We start from the raw sequence: 15,697 nt of genomic DNA, 5'->3' as shown, positions 1-15,697 counted from the left end.
CTTCCTCAACACCATCTGTCCCTCCAACTATCTTCGTATTATCTCCAAACTTGGCCACAATTCCACCATCCATGTTATTGATATATGCCATGAAAAGAAGCACTCCCAACACCAACCGTTGTCACTGGCAGCCAACCAGCAAAAGGCCTCCTGTATTCCCACTCTTTGCCTCCTGCCAGTCCGCCAATCTTCTGTCCATGCTAATGTCTTTCCTGCAATACCATGGGCTCTTATCTTGTTAAACAACCTCATGTGCAGGGCGGCAATTTATTAAAGGCCTTCTGAAAATCCAAGTAAACAATATCCACTGACTCTCCTTTACCTTTATGCTCTCTGCCATCTGAGAAATCTCACTTTTTTTGAAAGGTTAGGTTAATTTCTCAAAATTTCCCACTCTCATCAGCAATTATAAACATACCTTTCACTGAGTATTTCTTCTTGTGTAATCCTATGAAACTTATATCGTTCAGTAAGTTTTTGTAACGCTGTTCCATACTACTCATCATTTTCCAGCCCCCTGGATTCAAATGTTGAATTTATGTTCTCAAAGGGAAAGTGTTTGCATGTTTGTTAGTGCAGGTATAACCTCCAAGCACATCTACTAGTTTGTCTCCATCCCCTTCTTGGCCCCCTTTGTCCAAATCGATTAACCTTTAAATATTTCTACCCTTCAGAGTAAAATGTGTTGTTACTTGGATGCTTTCCATCATCTGCTACTGCTTCATTGCCACAAGCATAGTTTTATCAATCTAACTCAAAGATCCTCCAATTTTCTGGAACATTGTCAGAATGAATTTTGGAAAGTAGAGCACTTTCGGAAGCCATTGTACACACATTTGTGTTTTGAATAGCTTAAAGTAACATAGCCAGCTACAAGCTGTTCTCCAAAAGTGAGAACTGCTTTAAAGATGCACCTTCCACCTGTTAACTATTCATCAGTTTCTCTTTAATCTATGAAGGTATCTGAGGTTTGTTTCAAAGAACCTGGGCAAGGCTGGTTGGGATTGTTTACTTTTAATAAAATGCTATTAGGATACTGGCATAGTTGGATTTGTTTATTTGCTTCTTCACAGGGTTACACCAGAGAATTCTTTGGAATATACAAATATCAAAGATGATTCTAGCACCTCAGCAACTATTGCCACAGCTTTTACTCAATAATGCCACGCATCATATGATGCATATACAAAACTGAAGTGCCTGAAGTAAGACTGGAGATGATCATTTAACCAAGAATCTTAGAAAGTGGAGTCAAGACCAGCCAGGGAATTCAAGCCACAATATTCTGATCATGAGTCAACAGTGAAGCTGGCAGTACATTTTATGTGCAAGCACCTTACCCTAATTCAGGATTTAAACATTTCGATTTTGTTTGAGGATAGGTGAAACATCAAACATAATCCAACTTAAAATCTGTAACAATTCATTTCATGCCAACAGTACTATTTGTTACCCAAGAAGTACTTGTATGTCATATGAATTAAGTTTTAATGTTGATGGTGAGTATCTATATCTAGCATCAGATTACACACAGGAGGATCAAGATTTAAGGCTGCTGGTAATTCAATTTGTTACCTTAATTTGTCCAAATAAGTGAAAATCAAGGTCCTTTAATTGGTTTTATAGTGGAGAGAAAACACTGGATGCTATAAACAATTATTTAGGCATTATTCTAATCTCCATGTTGTCTTCAGGATATCAAGCTACTGGACAAGGTGCTCCAAGTGTCTGCAAGCATTTTACCAGAACTGCGAGATTATTTGTATCAAGAAGGCAAAACTAATGTGGAGATTTATTCTTGAGAAAAAGCTGAAGAGTAACTTGGCAGCAAGATTTAAACTATGAATTGGTTTAGTAAGTTAGGTATGGAGAAGATGATTTCACATCTGGGTCAGACCAAAACTACAGGTGGTTGGGGGGGGGCATAAGAAATTGCATGGAAAGATTGGGGAGAGCAGCTTTACCCAGAATCATTAAGAAGTGAAATTTGCTCCCATAAGTTATTGAGACAATTAGCATAAATATAGAAAGCTAAATAAATATGTGAAGTAGAGAAAAGACCGTTGACATGCTGAGCAGAAGAAATACACTTCAGTGGAAGAAGACCTATGTGGAGTATAAAATCAGAATGGGCCGTTCAAGTTGACTGACTCGTTTCAGTTCTCTGTCTTCGCATTGGCTTCCCTTACAGTGTCATGTACATTTTATTACCCTGAAGTAAATTGTGTCTGCAGTGAAAATCCTTGAAAATCCACAAGGTATTGGCAATGATATCTTGTTCCCTGTTGTATCATCACTCATTTTCATCCACAACTCTTCAATCCGGAATACTCTGCTTTATTAAACCTATCCATTATGTCACATGTGCTTATACAAGTTGCTGTTTCCAAGTTACTGAGAAACCTGAATCCAATACAAAATGTTGTCTCTGCCATATTTAACAACCTCTACTTATCTGCATTCACTAAAGTTAGCAATTTGTCTCATTTTCTTTAACCTTTCAACTGTGTCTTTTGACTGTGTGTTGCATACAGTTCTCGAATCATTTCTATGGTGTCCTTCAGATCTGAATTACTTAAATATATCATGTCGTCGCGTGGCCTATAAGGGCACTGTATTGTGATGAGTCCCTGACAAATAAATCATTTTTATGCTCTTCCAGAAGAGGGATGTCCATGTTATGGAATAGAATATTTTGTCATTAATTCCACCCATGTCATTGTAAGCATTTCAGGTTCTGTATCATATGGTTAGGTATAAAATCTCCTATAACCAAGAAAGACTTCTGCCTATAGCAGCACGAGGAAGTGACCACAGACAAACAACGTTTTCAGTGCACTCTGGTTTTGCTGTGACAATGTCAGAATTAGTAACTGAAAACAAGCAATTGAATTGAATTGACTTTATTTCTTACATCTCCTTCACATAAGGAATAAAAATCTTTACATTATGTCTCTGTCTAAATGCGCAATGTGCAATCATAATAATTCATAATAAATAAAACAGTCAATGTATTATAGAATACACTCACATCAGCATGAGTTAATCAGTCTGATGGCCTGGTGGTAGAAGCTGTCCCAGAGCCTGTTGGTCCTGGCTTTTATGCTGCGGTACCGTTTCCTGGATGGTAGCAGCTGGAATAGATTGTGGTTGGGATGACTCGGGTCCTCAATGATCCTACAGGCCCTTTTTACACACCTGTCCTTGTAAATACTCTTAATCATGGGACGTTCACAATTCTGTGCAGAGTCCTGCGATTAAGTGAGGTACAGTTCCTATACCAGGCAGTGATGCAGCCAGTCAGGATGCTCTCAATTGTGCCCCTGCAGAAGGCTTTTGGGATTTGGGGGCCCATACCAAACTTCCTCAACCGTCGGAGGTAAAAGAGGCACTGTTTTGCCTTTTTCACCACACAGCTGGTGTGTACAGACCACGTGAGGTCATTTTTGATGTGGATGCCGAGGAACTTGAAGCTGTTTACCCTCTCAACCCCAGATCCATTGATGTCAATAGTGGTTAGCCCGTCTCCATTCCTCCTGTAATCCACACCCAGCTCCTTTGTTTTTGCGACATTGAGGAAGAGGTTGTTTTCTTGACACCACTGTGTCAGAGGGATAACTCCTTCCCTGTGGGCCACCTCGTTATTGTTTGAGATAAAGCCAATCAATGTCGTGTCGTCGGCAAATTTAATTAGCAGATTGGAGCTGTGGGTGGCAACACAGTCATGGGTATACAGGAAGTAAAGGAGGGGACTCAGTACGCAGCCCTAAGGGGCTCTTGTATTGAGAGTCAGAGGGATGGAGGTGAGGGAGCCAACTCTTACCATCTCCGGCGATCTGACAGGAAGTCCAGGATCCAGCTGCACAAGGCAGGGTCAAGGGTGAGGTCTCTGAGCTTCTTGTCGAGCCTGGATGGAACTATGGTGTTGAATGCTGAACTGTAGTCTATGAACAGCATTCTCACATAAGCATCCTTCTTCTTCAAATGTGTAAGGATGGTGTGTAGAGCTGTGGCTATTGCATCATCTGTCGATTGGTTGTGTCAGTAGGTGAATTGTAGGGGGTCCTATTTGGGCGGTAGCATGCTGCAGATGTAGTCCTTGACCAGCCTCTCAAAGCATTTGCTTATTTTAGAGGTGAGTGCGACAGGACACCAGTCATTCAGGCATGTTATCTTGGTCTTTTTTGGTACAGGGACAATGGTGGATAATTTGAAGCAGGAGGGCACTCTACACTGGGAGAGGGAGAGATTAAAAATGTCAGTAAGCACACCTGCCAGTTGTGCTGCACACATCATGAGTACTCACCCTGGGGTGCCTTCTGGTCCCGCAGCTTTGCGACTGTCCACTCATTAGAGACATCTGCGTATGTCAGCCTCAGAGATGATGAGGTTGCAGGTTATAGCGGTGGCTTTCCTTGGAGGCTCAGAGTTTGCGACATCAAATCGAGCGTAAAAGCAATTCAGCTCATTTGGGAGAGAGGCCACAGTCATGGCTTTGAAGTCTGCGATGGTATGCAGCCCTCACCACAAGTCTCGTGTGCTATTCGTTGTGAATCTTGACTTGCTCTTGTCCCTATGTTGTTGTTTCACAATCTTGATAGCTTTGGGCAGATCATAGCTGCTTTTCTTGAGCTCTAGCTGATCACCAGTGATGTAAGCTCGATGTCGCACGGTAAGTGCTGCTCGCACGGAGCTATTGATCCAGTGTTTCTGGTTCAGGAAGACCCTGACTGACTTCTGGGGACAACGTCGTCGATGCACTTCTGGATGAAGCACATGATTCCATCCGTGAACTCGGAGACATCCTCATCATGGAAGACATTCCAGTCGATGCCATCGAAGCAATCCTACAGCATGGAGGCTGATTGGTCGGACCAACAGTGGATGGTTTTAAATATGGCTGCCTCTTGTTTCAGCTTCTGTCTGTATGTCGCTAAAAGCAGGATCGAAGAGTGATCTGATTTTCCAAAAGCTGGGTGAAGAAGAGCTTTGTAAGTCTTGCAGAAGTGAGTGTAACAGTGGTCAAGTATCTTATCTCCACGTGTGTTCACCTGAATGTGCTGACAAAACTTCGGAGAGACTTTCATCAGCGCTGCTCGATTAAAGTCACGGGCGATGATGAAGGCAGCCTCTGGGTGTGCAGTCTCCAGCATGTTGATGGTCTTGTACAGTTCCTTGAGAGCCAGGTCAGTATCAGCCTGCAGTGGAATGTACACCGCTGTGATAATAACAGCCGTGAATTCCCTAGGCAGCCAGTGGGGTCTGCACAGCAGCACCAGGTATTTCAGGTCTGGGGAACGCAAGGTTTTAGGGTATGCACATTCTGGGGGTCACACCAAAGCATTGCTGATCATGAAGCATACCCCTCCTCTCTTACTCTTTCCAGTGATGTTTTTCGACCTGTCCGGCCAGAAAAGGGAGAACGCAGAGGGCTTGATGGCATGATCCGGTATCTCCTCTGTCAGCCAGGTCTCCACGAACCACAGAACATTACAATCCTTTGTTTCCAGCTGATAGGAGATTCTGGATCTCAGTTCACAAAGCTTGTTAGCCAGGGACTGAACGTTAGCCTGGAGTATGCTAGGGAGCAGTTGCCGATTAGCACACCATCTCAGCCTCAATAGGACGCCAGCCCTTCTCCCTTGCCTCTGGCGCTCCTTCCGAGGGAGTGGCGGTGTAAGAGATGAGTCTCCCATGGCTTGTGCAAGCAGGGGATCACAGTGTCGGAAAGGCAGCACATCGTGGGTAAATGCCATCTTTCCGATGTTCAGAAGTGTCAATCTATCATACTGAAGTGACTATCAGCTACTTGAACAGAAAATGCTAAGACAATTGTAGAAATTAGTAGTATACTGTAGATTTGGAATGGAGCTCGCAACACAGCCGCTGTACGTGGCACCATCTTGATCTGGTAACTTTTTTATCAGTAATTGGTCAGCTAAGACAGGAGCTTCAGAGACTATTTGTGTTGATGTGTTCTAATGAATATATTTTAGGGTGCAGTCTAATATTTCAGGTTTCAGAGGTAAATGTTCAAAAGATTCAAAAGTTCACTTATTATCAAAGTATACATCTTGAAGTTCTTCTCTGAGTAGCCATAAAACCAAGAAAGAAAAGAAAGGCAGCATGATCATCAACCCGAAATCCCCCTCCCCACAAAAAAACAAACAAAATGGAACCCGCACATCAACCCCCAAATCCTTCCTCCTGCACAAAAAAAATGAACTAAATGGAACAGGTACATCGACCCCCAAATCCCCCTCTCCACAAAAAAAAAACAAGATAGATTGCGCAAAAAACACAGAATGTAGAAAACTATAAGACTGAAAGAAGTCTATAGTTCAAGTCCATATCCAAAATGCAGAAAACCTGTGCAACACTCTCCAATAGGCCTTTCTCTCTCCTTAGCAGAGTGATCAAAAGACGGGCAGCTGGTGCTCACCCTCTGCACTCGCCTCGATGTTTCAATCTCCTTCTTCACTTTAATCGGTGAATAATTGAAGCTTTAATCAGTAAAATGGAGTCAAACATCGGCTTGCGCTCCATGTCACAGCCTGCCCGCTACAAGGTTTGTGCACACTGCCTCTGTCTCCCAGAATCCTCTTGGAGATTGTGGAGCACTGACACACCCAAACGCCCTCCAAGCTGCCACATTCACCTCAATGTTTCAATCTTGCTTGTTGCTTTAATCGGTGGACAATGGAAGCTTTAATTGGTGAAATGTAGCTAAACATCAGCTTGTGGCCTGTCCTGCTGCCTGCCCATGCTTGCCACCTCTACCTCCCAGAATCCTCTTGGAGTCTGCAGAGTGCTGGAACACCCAAATAATCTCCAAACAGCAAATCACAGGCTCCAGCAGTTCCAGAATCACATTCAACATGAAGAACAAATATAAAAGACATAAAAGAAGTGAAATATATAGTTTCATGATCTATCCAGAAGATGTTGACCGAAGGAGCTTTATACGCAGGCGCCATCTGGACCAGATGTATTGCCTTTTTCAAGCTGATCAGCAGTGATTTCTGCTTTTGTGTCCCAGTACTATGATAGAATGAAATGATTGACATACTGTGAAATAGTCTTCTCACGTGGCTTGTGTTTGATAAAGTATACCAACTACAATGCCTAATAAGTTTTTTTTAAATCACTGTTGAAGATTTATTTTAAATTTGACAGTGCATACACTTGGTAACCCCTTTAAAGCACTGCAGGCAGCCCAACTGTGGGATTCTGTGTATATAATGTTACACAGTTATGTTCAGCCATGTATTCCAATATTAGATAGATAGATAGATACTTTATTGATCCCCATGGAAATTACAGTGTCACAGTAACATTACAAGTGCACAGATATACAAATATTAAAAGAGAAGTAAAAAAGAATAAAAATAGATTACCTCAAACAATCCAACAGGAGAGGGATCATCACTTCCCCGGCTATAGTTTGACTTGTTATTGAGCTTAATGGCCGAGGATAAGAATGACCACATATAGCACTCTTTGGAGCAGTACATTTGTCTTAGTCTATTACTTAAAGTGCTCCTCTGTTCAGCCAAGGTGGCATCCCAAGGTGAGAAATGTTGTCCAGAATTGCCAGGATTTTCTGTAGAGTCCTTTGTTCGCCCACAGCCTCCAGTGTGTCCAGTTTGACTCCTATAACAGAGCCAGACTTTCTAATCAGTTTATTGAGCCTGTTGGCATCACCCATGTTGATGCCATTGCCCCAGCACACCACTGCGTAGAAAATTGTACTGGTGACAACAGACTGGTAGAACATGTGAACATATACTTTCACTCTCTAAATCAGTTATATGTACAATTGACATTTACATACTGTTAACTCTTTTATTTTACAAATTCCATTTAACTCTCATTGTGTAAACATAGCCAGAAATGTGTCAACGGCTTCCTCCAAAGGCTTTTGAAACAAGATGAGAAGTTAAGATAGAGCCAATTCTGGATCAGGCTAATAAAAAGATCAATGTTGTGTGGAATGAAGAAGGCAAATTAGCTATAATGCAATTAGTGGAGCATAGAGGAGACATCATGGTTAGTAGACCAAAGTAATTTCTGCTAATTGATACAGGCCTGAACGAAGTTCATAGAAAGCTGAAATGTCACACAGAACAGCAAAGTTAATGTAATTAGTACACAATTAATTAAGAATGAAACTGAGAAAAGTCCCGTGTACCAGTAAACCTCCTAATACTGATTATTTTAACAGGACCTGTACACCATTTCTTATTTGTCTGACCACACTCTGGTCACATGAAATGGCGGGGTATTGATTTGTACAGGAAAAGGTAAAGGGATAAAATAACACTTTCACCAGGACAGATACCCTTGATGCTGGTTGACTATAACTACTGCATTTATTTGTACTGATACAAAGACAAGTATGAAAACAAAGAAATGGACAGATTTATACCTGATAAGCATTCAGACAAAAGGTAGCTAACCTACCTGCTGAATAGAGCCTACTCTCATTTGGATAAGCAGGGCAGCACTGTGAGGATCATGTTTTTTGATTTCTCGAGTACCCTCAATACCACACAGCCCTCATTGCTGGAGGATAAGCACTGTTCAATGCAGTTGGCACTTCTATTGTATCCTGGGTAATGGGCTACCTGACAGGCAGACGGCAGTCTGTGTGGTTTCAGAGCTCTGTGTCAGACATGGCTATGAGCAGCACTGGGGGCCCCACAGAGAGACTGTATTGTCTCTTTTCCTGTTTACCCTGTCTACCTCGGACTTTAGATACAACACTGAGCCATGTCATGTGCAGAAATTCTCTGATGACTCAGAAGTAGTTGGGTATATAAAGGGAGGACGGGAGGATGAATACAGGGACCTGGAGGAGGACATTGTCAAATGGTGCAAGCTGAATCATATGCAGGTCAACATTAGTAAGACAAAGGAGGTGGTGATGGACTTTAGGAAGACTAAGCCTGCTCTGCTCCCTGTTACTATTGACGGTGAGGAAGTGGATGTGTTGAGGACCTACAAGTACCTGGGATGCAGCTGAATGACAGACTTGAGTGGAGCACCAGCGCAGAGGCTGTGTACAAGAAGAGCCAGAGCCGCCTTTACTTTCAGAGAAGGCTGAGATCCTTTGGAGTATGCAGGCCTCTCCTTCACACATTCTACCGGCCTAGTTGCCCATACAATCTTCTTTGTGGTGGTGCGCTGGGGCGATGGCATCAACACGGGAGATGCAAACAGGCTGAATAAACTGATTAGAAAGGCTGGCTCTGTTATAGGAGTCAAACTGGACACATTGGATGCTGCGATAGAACAAAGGACCCTATGGAAAATCCTGGCAATTCTGGACAATGTTTCTCACCCTCTGCAGGCCACTTTTATTATTAGACTAAGACAACTGTGCTGCTCCAAAGTGCAATGAAGAGGTCATTCTTACCCTTGGCCATTAGGCTCTATAATGAATCAATCTACAGCCGGGGAAGTGATGACCCCCCTCCTGCTAGACTGAGGTAACTTATTTTTTATTCTTTTTAACTTCTCTTCTAATATTTGTATATCTGTGCACTCATAATGCTACTGTGACTCTGTAATTTCCCTTGGGATCAATAAAGTATCTACTTATCTATCTATATTCGCTGAGAGCATATGTATAAGAAGGAAAGAATGATAATACATTGCCGGTGGGGGAGGGGGGATCATTGCTTGCTGCAGCTTACGCGCGGGAGGGAGGAGAACTGGGGGGGACTTTGGGGTTCTAACATTTAACAGTCATTAATTTTCTTGCATAACTTATATTTCATATTGCAAAGTTTGCAATACTATGACTGCTGGAAATTCTAATTTTAAAAAAAGATGCCACATAAAACTTTCAGCAATTTGAGCAGCACCTATAAACTAAGAAAATGAATTAACTATTTAGGTCAATGGTCTTTTATCAAGACTAAAATGCTGGAAATCAAGGTTTGAAATACTGCAGAAGTGGAAAGGAAAAGAAAGAATGAAAGGGAAGGTCTGTGATTGGGTGGAAGGCAGGAGAAATTGAATTAGAAAAAGGGCATATGTTCATACATACAAATTAAGAGCAACATGAGGCCACTCAGCCCATTGAAACTGCTCTTTGAAACAGTAAGATCATGATCAATGTGACTGTAAATTCAAGTCTGTTATCTTATTTAACCAAGTAACCTTTCAGTATCTTGTTGTCAGGAATTGCTGCATCTAACTCCGATTAGATAATTTAGACAATTGCACATCTTCCCATATTTTACTTCATCTGGTTCATTCACTTGTCCTGTCTTTATTTCTTTGTAGATACCAAATGTAAGAGACAGATCATTCAGACCATTAGGACACCAACAAACTCCATCCTAATGATGTCATCCCACCCTTGTCTTCTGACCCTCATGCACCCATCTTTGTGCATATATCTTAAACACATCTATACTATTTCCTTCAATATTACTTGTGGTGACAAAACTCCCAATTCTCCCCTTTCTCTGGGTATTTTTTTCTGGATTGTTAATTACTAACACATTAAAAGGTCTTGTTTCTGATCTCAAATAGAAATAAACTTTTCCAGCTCTAACCTTTCATAATCTTGGAAGACATCTGCCAGGTTATTTTTCTATCATCTCCTTTCTACAAAATGGAGCTCTACTTTACACCATTGACATTATAAATATGCAATGTTTACTTCTTAAATATGTAATACAGCAGCTCACAGTTTCTTGAACAGCATTCGCAATCTGCAAGTTCTATTACCTAGAAGTGTCAAGGCATGGGTAGTCCACCGCCTTTATATTTCCCAACTAATTGAAAATCATCCTCACTTGGAAATATCCCTACATATTAGCACTGCCAAAATAACTTTATCTTATTGACTGCACCGGTTCAAGAATGTGCTTCACCATCAACTACACAAAAACATCTGGGGATACTGTACTGGCTCAAGGAAGTGCTTGATTAAACACATCTCTTTGGCACCTATAGTAGAATGTAACAGTGCTCCTTCATATCTTTGTAAAAGTTCTGTGAGCAGAGATCTGCTCATAAGGAACAATCTGAAATTGAAAGTTTTTTAAAATGCTGTTGCCTTCCTTTCCCTTCTGATTGCACTCTTGTTGGTCTCCAAGCAACAACTGAAAAGTGCATTCCTAACTTAAAGAGCTATAGATTCTTGGAACCGGAGGTCAAGAGTAAGAGGTATAATTAAGTCTGAGGTTGAATGAAGTGCACTTCTTCAAAGCTCACACACCTTCAATAAATAACAAAATGAGTTAGATTAAATATGAAGCATAGAATTCAAACATCACCTTTTGCATCATAGGATCCTTCTTCAATGTTCACAGTGATGGTCCCAGCCCATCTGAAGGAATTTGTCATACAAGGGTGATTCAACTTTTCAGTTTGTTGATTGCATTCAGTTGCCTGCTTGAATTTGCAACATTGATGTGTCACGGTTTTTAAATGATGTCGAATAATAATTGCTGGAGCAGAAACATTTCTGGTCTACCTGATGGAATACTTTTTCAGTTTGGTGTTGAAAATGAAATTCTTCTCATTATCTGTATTTTCTTGTATCTTGGCTTTGGTTTGTTTTCATTTCAGCTTTATCTTGATCAGTTTGTTATATTTTTCATCTTGAATTGCTGTTTGGTTGCTTTGTTTTAACCATGGAAAGGTGTTCTTCATACATCTTATTTATTTACAATTTTGTTGTGATTTCAGTTGATTTTATAGGTGGATTTGATTCATTCTCCGTCTACCATGTGCCTCAGAAACCCTCTCATGTACTATTAAAGCCAATTTATCTGTAAGTAATTACTCATGTCACCATAATGGCTTTTTTTTTGTACTGCAACATGCAATCTTTGAACTGTCTATTTTCCATTTTAGCAACCATGTCTGAATAAGGCTTGGAGATATAATAGAGGGTGTTCTGATACCGCTGGAATACAAGGCTGAGGCCTTACAGAGTTCACTAGCAAACATTGTACGAGTTCCTGCCACCAGTAAGGTACCCACTGGTTTGCAGGACAAATTGAAAATTTGGGTTTACCCAAACTTTCAATTTGCTGTACCTGAAATGAGGAACGTTTGCTTTCCAAGGTGTAAAATACCTCTTTTCTCTTCACACCACATAAAGTTTAGCTCCTTTTTGAATCTTTTAAGTAGTAAAAAAAGTGAACAATTTAGTATTAAAGAATTCCCCTTGTTAAGTATTTGGTAAGAAGATTACATGATATTAGTTGACTGCCATAACACGGAATGGAATTGTTCTGGATCCTTTCGTTCCCTTTGCAGTTCATACTGAAAATCTTTATAACAGGCTGAGCATTGGATCAAGACTCAACTATTTTAAGCAAAAGTTAAAAATGCTGATGTATACAGACTGAAGTTTACTGAATGTGAGAACCTATTTATATACTGTATACTGCATGTGGGGAAAATATTGTCACTATTTCCCAAGAAACTAATATTTCTTAATTAAATTTTTATTTGTTAATATCTTTTCATTCCAGAATAGTCTGTGTTCTATATGAATAACCTGTAGAGTTATATTTTTGATTGCATTATATTGTAACCTTGAACTTTTTGCTGCTATAAAGCTTTCAGAGGAGTTAATTCTCCAAATTACTTTTAAAGCTTTTTTTCCTTCACGTTGGTCCTGTCTGAACTCTTGTGTTACAATGTTCCATGCCAGTCAGGTGGGCTTAATAAACTAGCCACATTCAGCATCTAATACTGCAATGTGAAATCATTAATAGAAGAGATTTCCCGATTATTCCATTTTATTTGGTCTTTCCAGCTTGGGAAATAAGAGCAGGAAGTAACTATAGATGAGTTTTGAATTTGTTTTGATTCTGATAACTTTAGTACAATAGATACTCAAGTATCAACTTTTCAAAGAGCTTGCATGGATCTGAGTATGCAATGAGTTTGCTGGTTATTAGCACATCATGTAATTATCCAATTTTGGAAGTTCAGTGTCAGGAAATGGAGAAACCCTTCTGTTAACGATCAAACATATGGAAAAGTCCTTGAAAAGTCATTGCTTCAGTCCACGTATTACTAATGATGCTGATTGATCAGCTGTTATGGGGTAGGGGACTGCAGGGAAGATAGGACGAGTGTGAGCAACCTTATACCCACCAATCTATAGTTCAAGTTGTTAGAAAGAGATTCTGACCAGGGGAACTTCCCTCCTCCCCTACAAAACAACAGCGCTGTTCCAAATTTTTCAGCTGAGGAATCTAACCACAATGTTATGGCTCACCTAGCTAAGTTGATTACATTGTTAAGGAAACAATGTTTTTAGTTGAGAAGGAAAGGTTTTAAAATGTAAAATCCAGTTTATTTATAGAATGGTGTCTTACTTTCCCTACAGGTCGACATAAGTGAAAAGATTTTTCTACAACCAACTCTTCAGCTGACGAAGATCACTGCAACAAGAGCATGAAATAACAAAAACACCAGCTCACCTGGTTCCAGTCATCACATTCCAAAACAATTAACTTTTTCAACATTGCCTCAAACTGCAGTCATTTCTAATATAAACATCTTTTCAGTCAAATTGCCATAATTCCCCTTGTCTAGATTGATGAAAATTTGCTCATCTGAGAGGAGAGAAAATGGGAATTCAAGCAGTGAGTCTACAGTAGCACTTTGGGGAATTGGTTTACAGAGTCATTGAAGCACATTAAGGAAAGAAACCCAGTTTAGTCATTTTATTATTTCCCATACTCTGAAAATAAAGACAGTCAACTCTGGAGACTAAAAAAAGATGGCTAATTTTCTCTTCAATTTGCTAAATGGCTGTTCATTAGAACTATTAATTTCCTTGGGATAGAGAAATAACATTCTATCCTGCCAGACAATTAGTGCCTCTGATTTACCAGAACATTTATTCAAATTTGTTTAAACAAATCTTCAAATCTCATTCAACTTTTCTTGTATTAGAGTTTTTCACTAATTTTTACAGTGAATTATTTTTTGATTTGTGATATGTCAAAGACCTTATTTGATGTCACCTGTGCTGGCTTTCAGGCCTTGTTTCCTACATACAAAATCGCCCCCATGTTAGGTGATTTTTAAAAACATATTTGATCGAATCCTTTTCAATTTTAATAATCATTCTAAGCTAAAGAGTAAATGGCTGACTGAGCTCAGATGTAATGTCTGTTTAACCACACTACTTCCGAAATTCAAAAACTGAGTGTTATTTCTTTGTATAGTATTGTTCACAATATCAGGATGTTCACTGTTTGAAATGTAGTCACTACTGTAATGTGAAAAAAATGTGGCAGCAATTTGTGCACAACAAACTGCACAACTGCAGTAGTGATGTTGGTCAGATAATCAGTTATACTGATGTTGGTTTGATGGAGAAATGCTTTGCTGCTCTATATGGAACATAATGACCTTGGCATCTAAACCAGAGAGCAAAAGGATTCTTAGTTTGACCTCACATCTGAAGACAGCACTTCAAGCAATGTTGTGGTCCCTTGGTATAGGACTGGAATGCCAGTTTATATTTTCATCCACAAATCTCTGGAGTGGGATTTGAACCCCGAATCTTCCAGCTAAGAGGCACATGCTGCTAACCAAGTCAGATTTGACACCATAAGAAATTTCATTATTTATTAGACTGTAAAACCAGGTCTTGAATAAATGTCAAAGAAGTGTTAATATTTTTGAGGATTTTAATAATTGTGAAGCATTAAGATAACAGCTGATGTTTACACAAAATTAATATTAGCACTTTTCACTTTCCATGGAAACTGCATAACTTTGCAAATTAATTTGAAGGAAAACATACTGGCTTGTGTTTAACATGCATCATTTAATTCTGCCACCCCATCCTGGAAGAGATGGTATACAATCCCACAGAACTGCTGGCAAGAAATATATTATATGTTTAAGTATTTATAAGAGCACTGAGAGAGGTGACGTTTGTAAGAAACAATGAAAGAGGCAACAGTTTTAAAAAATGCTATCTGTTGGAGGGACATGGTAGTGAAGCGGTTAGCATAACACTATTACAGCACCAACGACCCAAGTTCATTTCCTCTGCTGGCTGCAAGGAGCATGTACGTTCTCTCTGTGGCCACATGGGGTTTTCTTCAGGTGCTCTTTTTTACCCACATTGCAAAGATGTATGGGTTAGTAGGTTAACTGGTCACATGGGTGTAATTAGATAACACAGGCTCATTGGGCCAGAAGGGCCTCTTACTGAGCTGTATCTCTAAATAAAAATAAAATAAAGAATTTAACACCACTGCAATACTTCAAAAGTTTTAATTTACTACCTTACAGTGGAAACTCAATTCATCTTATCAAAGTCCTTCATGCCTAGTCTTGTGATCTACACTTATACAGTGGCATGCAAAAGTTCGGGCACCCCTGGTCAAAATTTCTATTACTGTGAATAGCTAGGTGAGTAAAAGATAGACTGATTTCCAAAAGGCATAAAGTTAAAGATGACACATTTCTTTAATATTTTAAGCAAGAAAACTTTTTTATTTCCATCTTTTACAGTTTCAAAATAACAAAAAGGGAAAAGGGCCTGAAGCAAAGGTTTGGGCACCCTGCACAGTCAGTACTTAGTAACACCCCCTTTGGCAAGTATCACAGCTTGTAAGCGCTATCTGTATCCAGCTAAGAGTCTTTCAATTCCTGTTTGGCGGATTTTCACCCATTCTTCCTTGCAAAGGTT

The 15,697-nt window shown here is 39.9% G+C and overlaps 1 protein-coding gene across 1 annotated transcript in view; it reads left to right on the top strand.

The window, feature by feature from the left end:
• Positions 1-15,402, top strand: part of LOC140208385 (sodium/potassium-transporting ATPase subunit beta-1-interacting protein 3-like) — a 202,849-nt gene extending 187,447 nt beyond the window's left edge. The window contains exons 6-7 of the mRNA XM_072277042.1: positions 11,710-11,794; positions 13,370-15,402. Coding sequence (XP_072133143.1) covers positions 11,710-11,794; positions 13,370-13,379 — 95 coding nt within the window. The 3' untranslated portion in view covers positions 13,380-15,402. The remainder of the gene's footprint in view (positions 1-11,709; positions 11,795-13,369) is intronic.
• Positions 15,403-15,697: the final 295 nt, after the last annotated feature.

The sequence above is a fragment of the Mobula birostris genome, chromosome 2, assembly GCF_030028105.1.
Source record: "Mobula birostris isolate sMobBir1 chromosome 2, sMobBir1.hap1, whole genome shotgun sequence".
NCBI classification, from domain to species: Eukaryota; Metazoa; Chordata; class Chondrichthyes; order Myliobatiformes; family Myliobatidae; genus Mobula; species Mobula birostris.
Note: the sequence above shows the minus strand (reverse complement) of the source record. Positions and strands in the feature narration are given on the sequence as shown.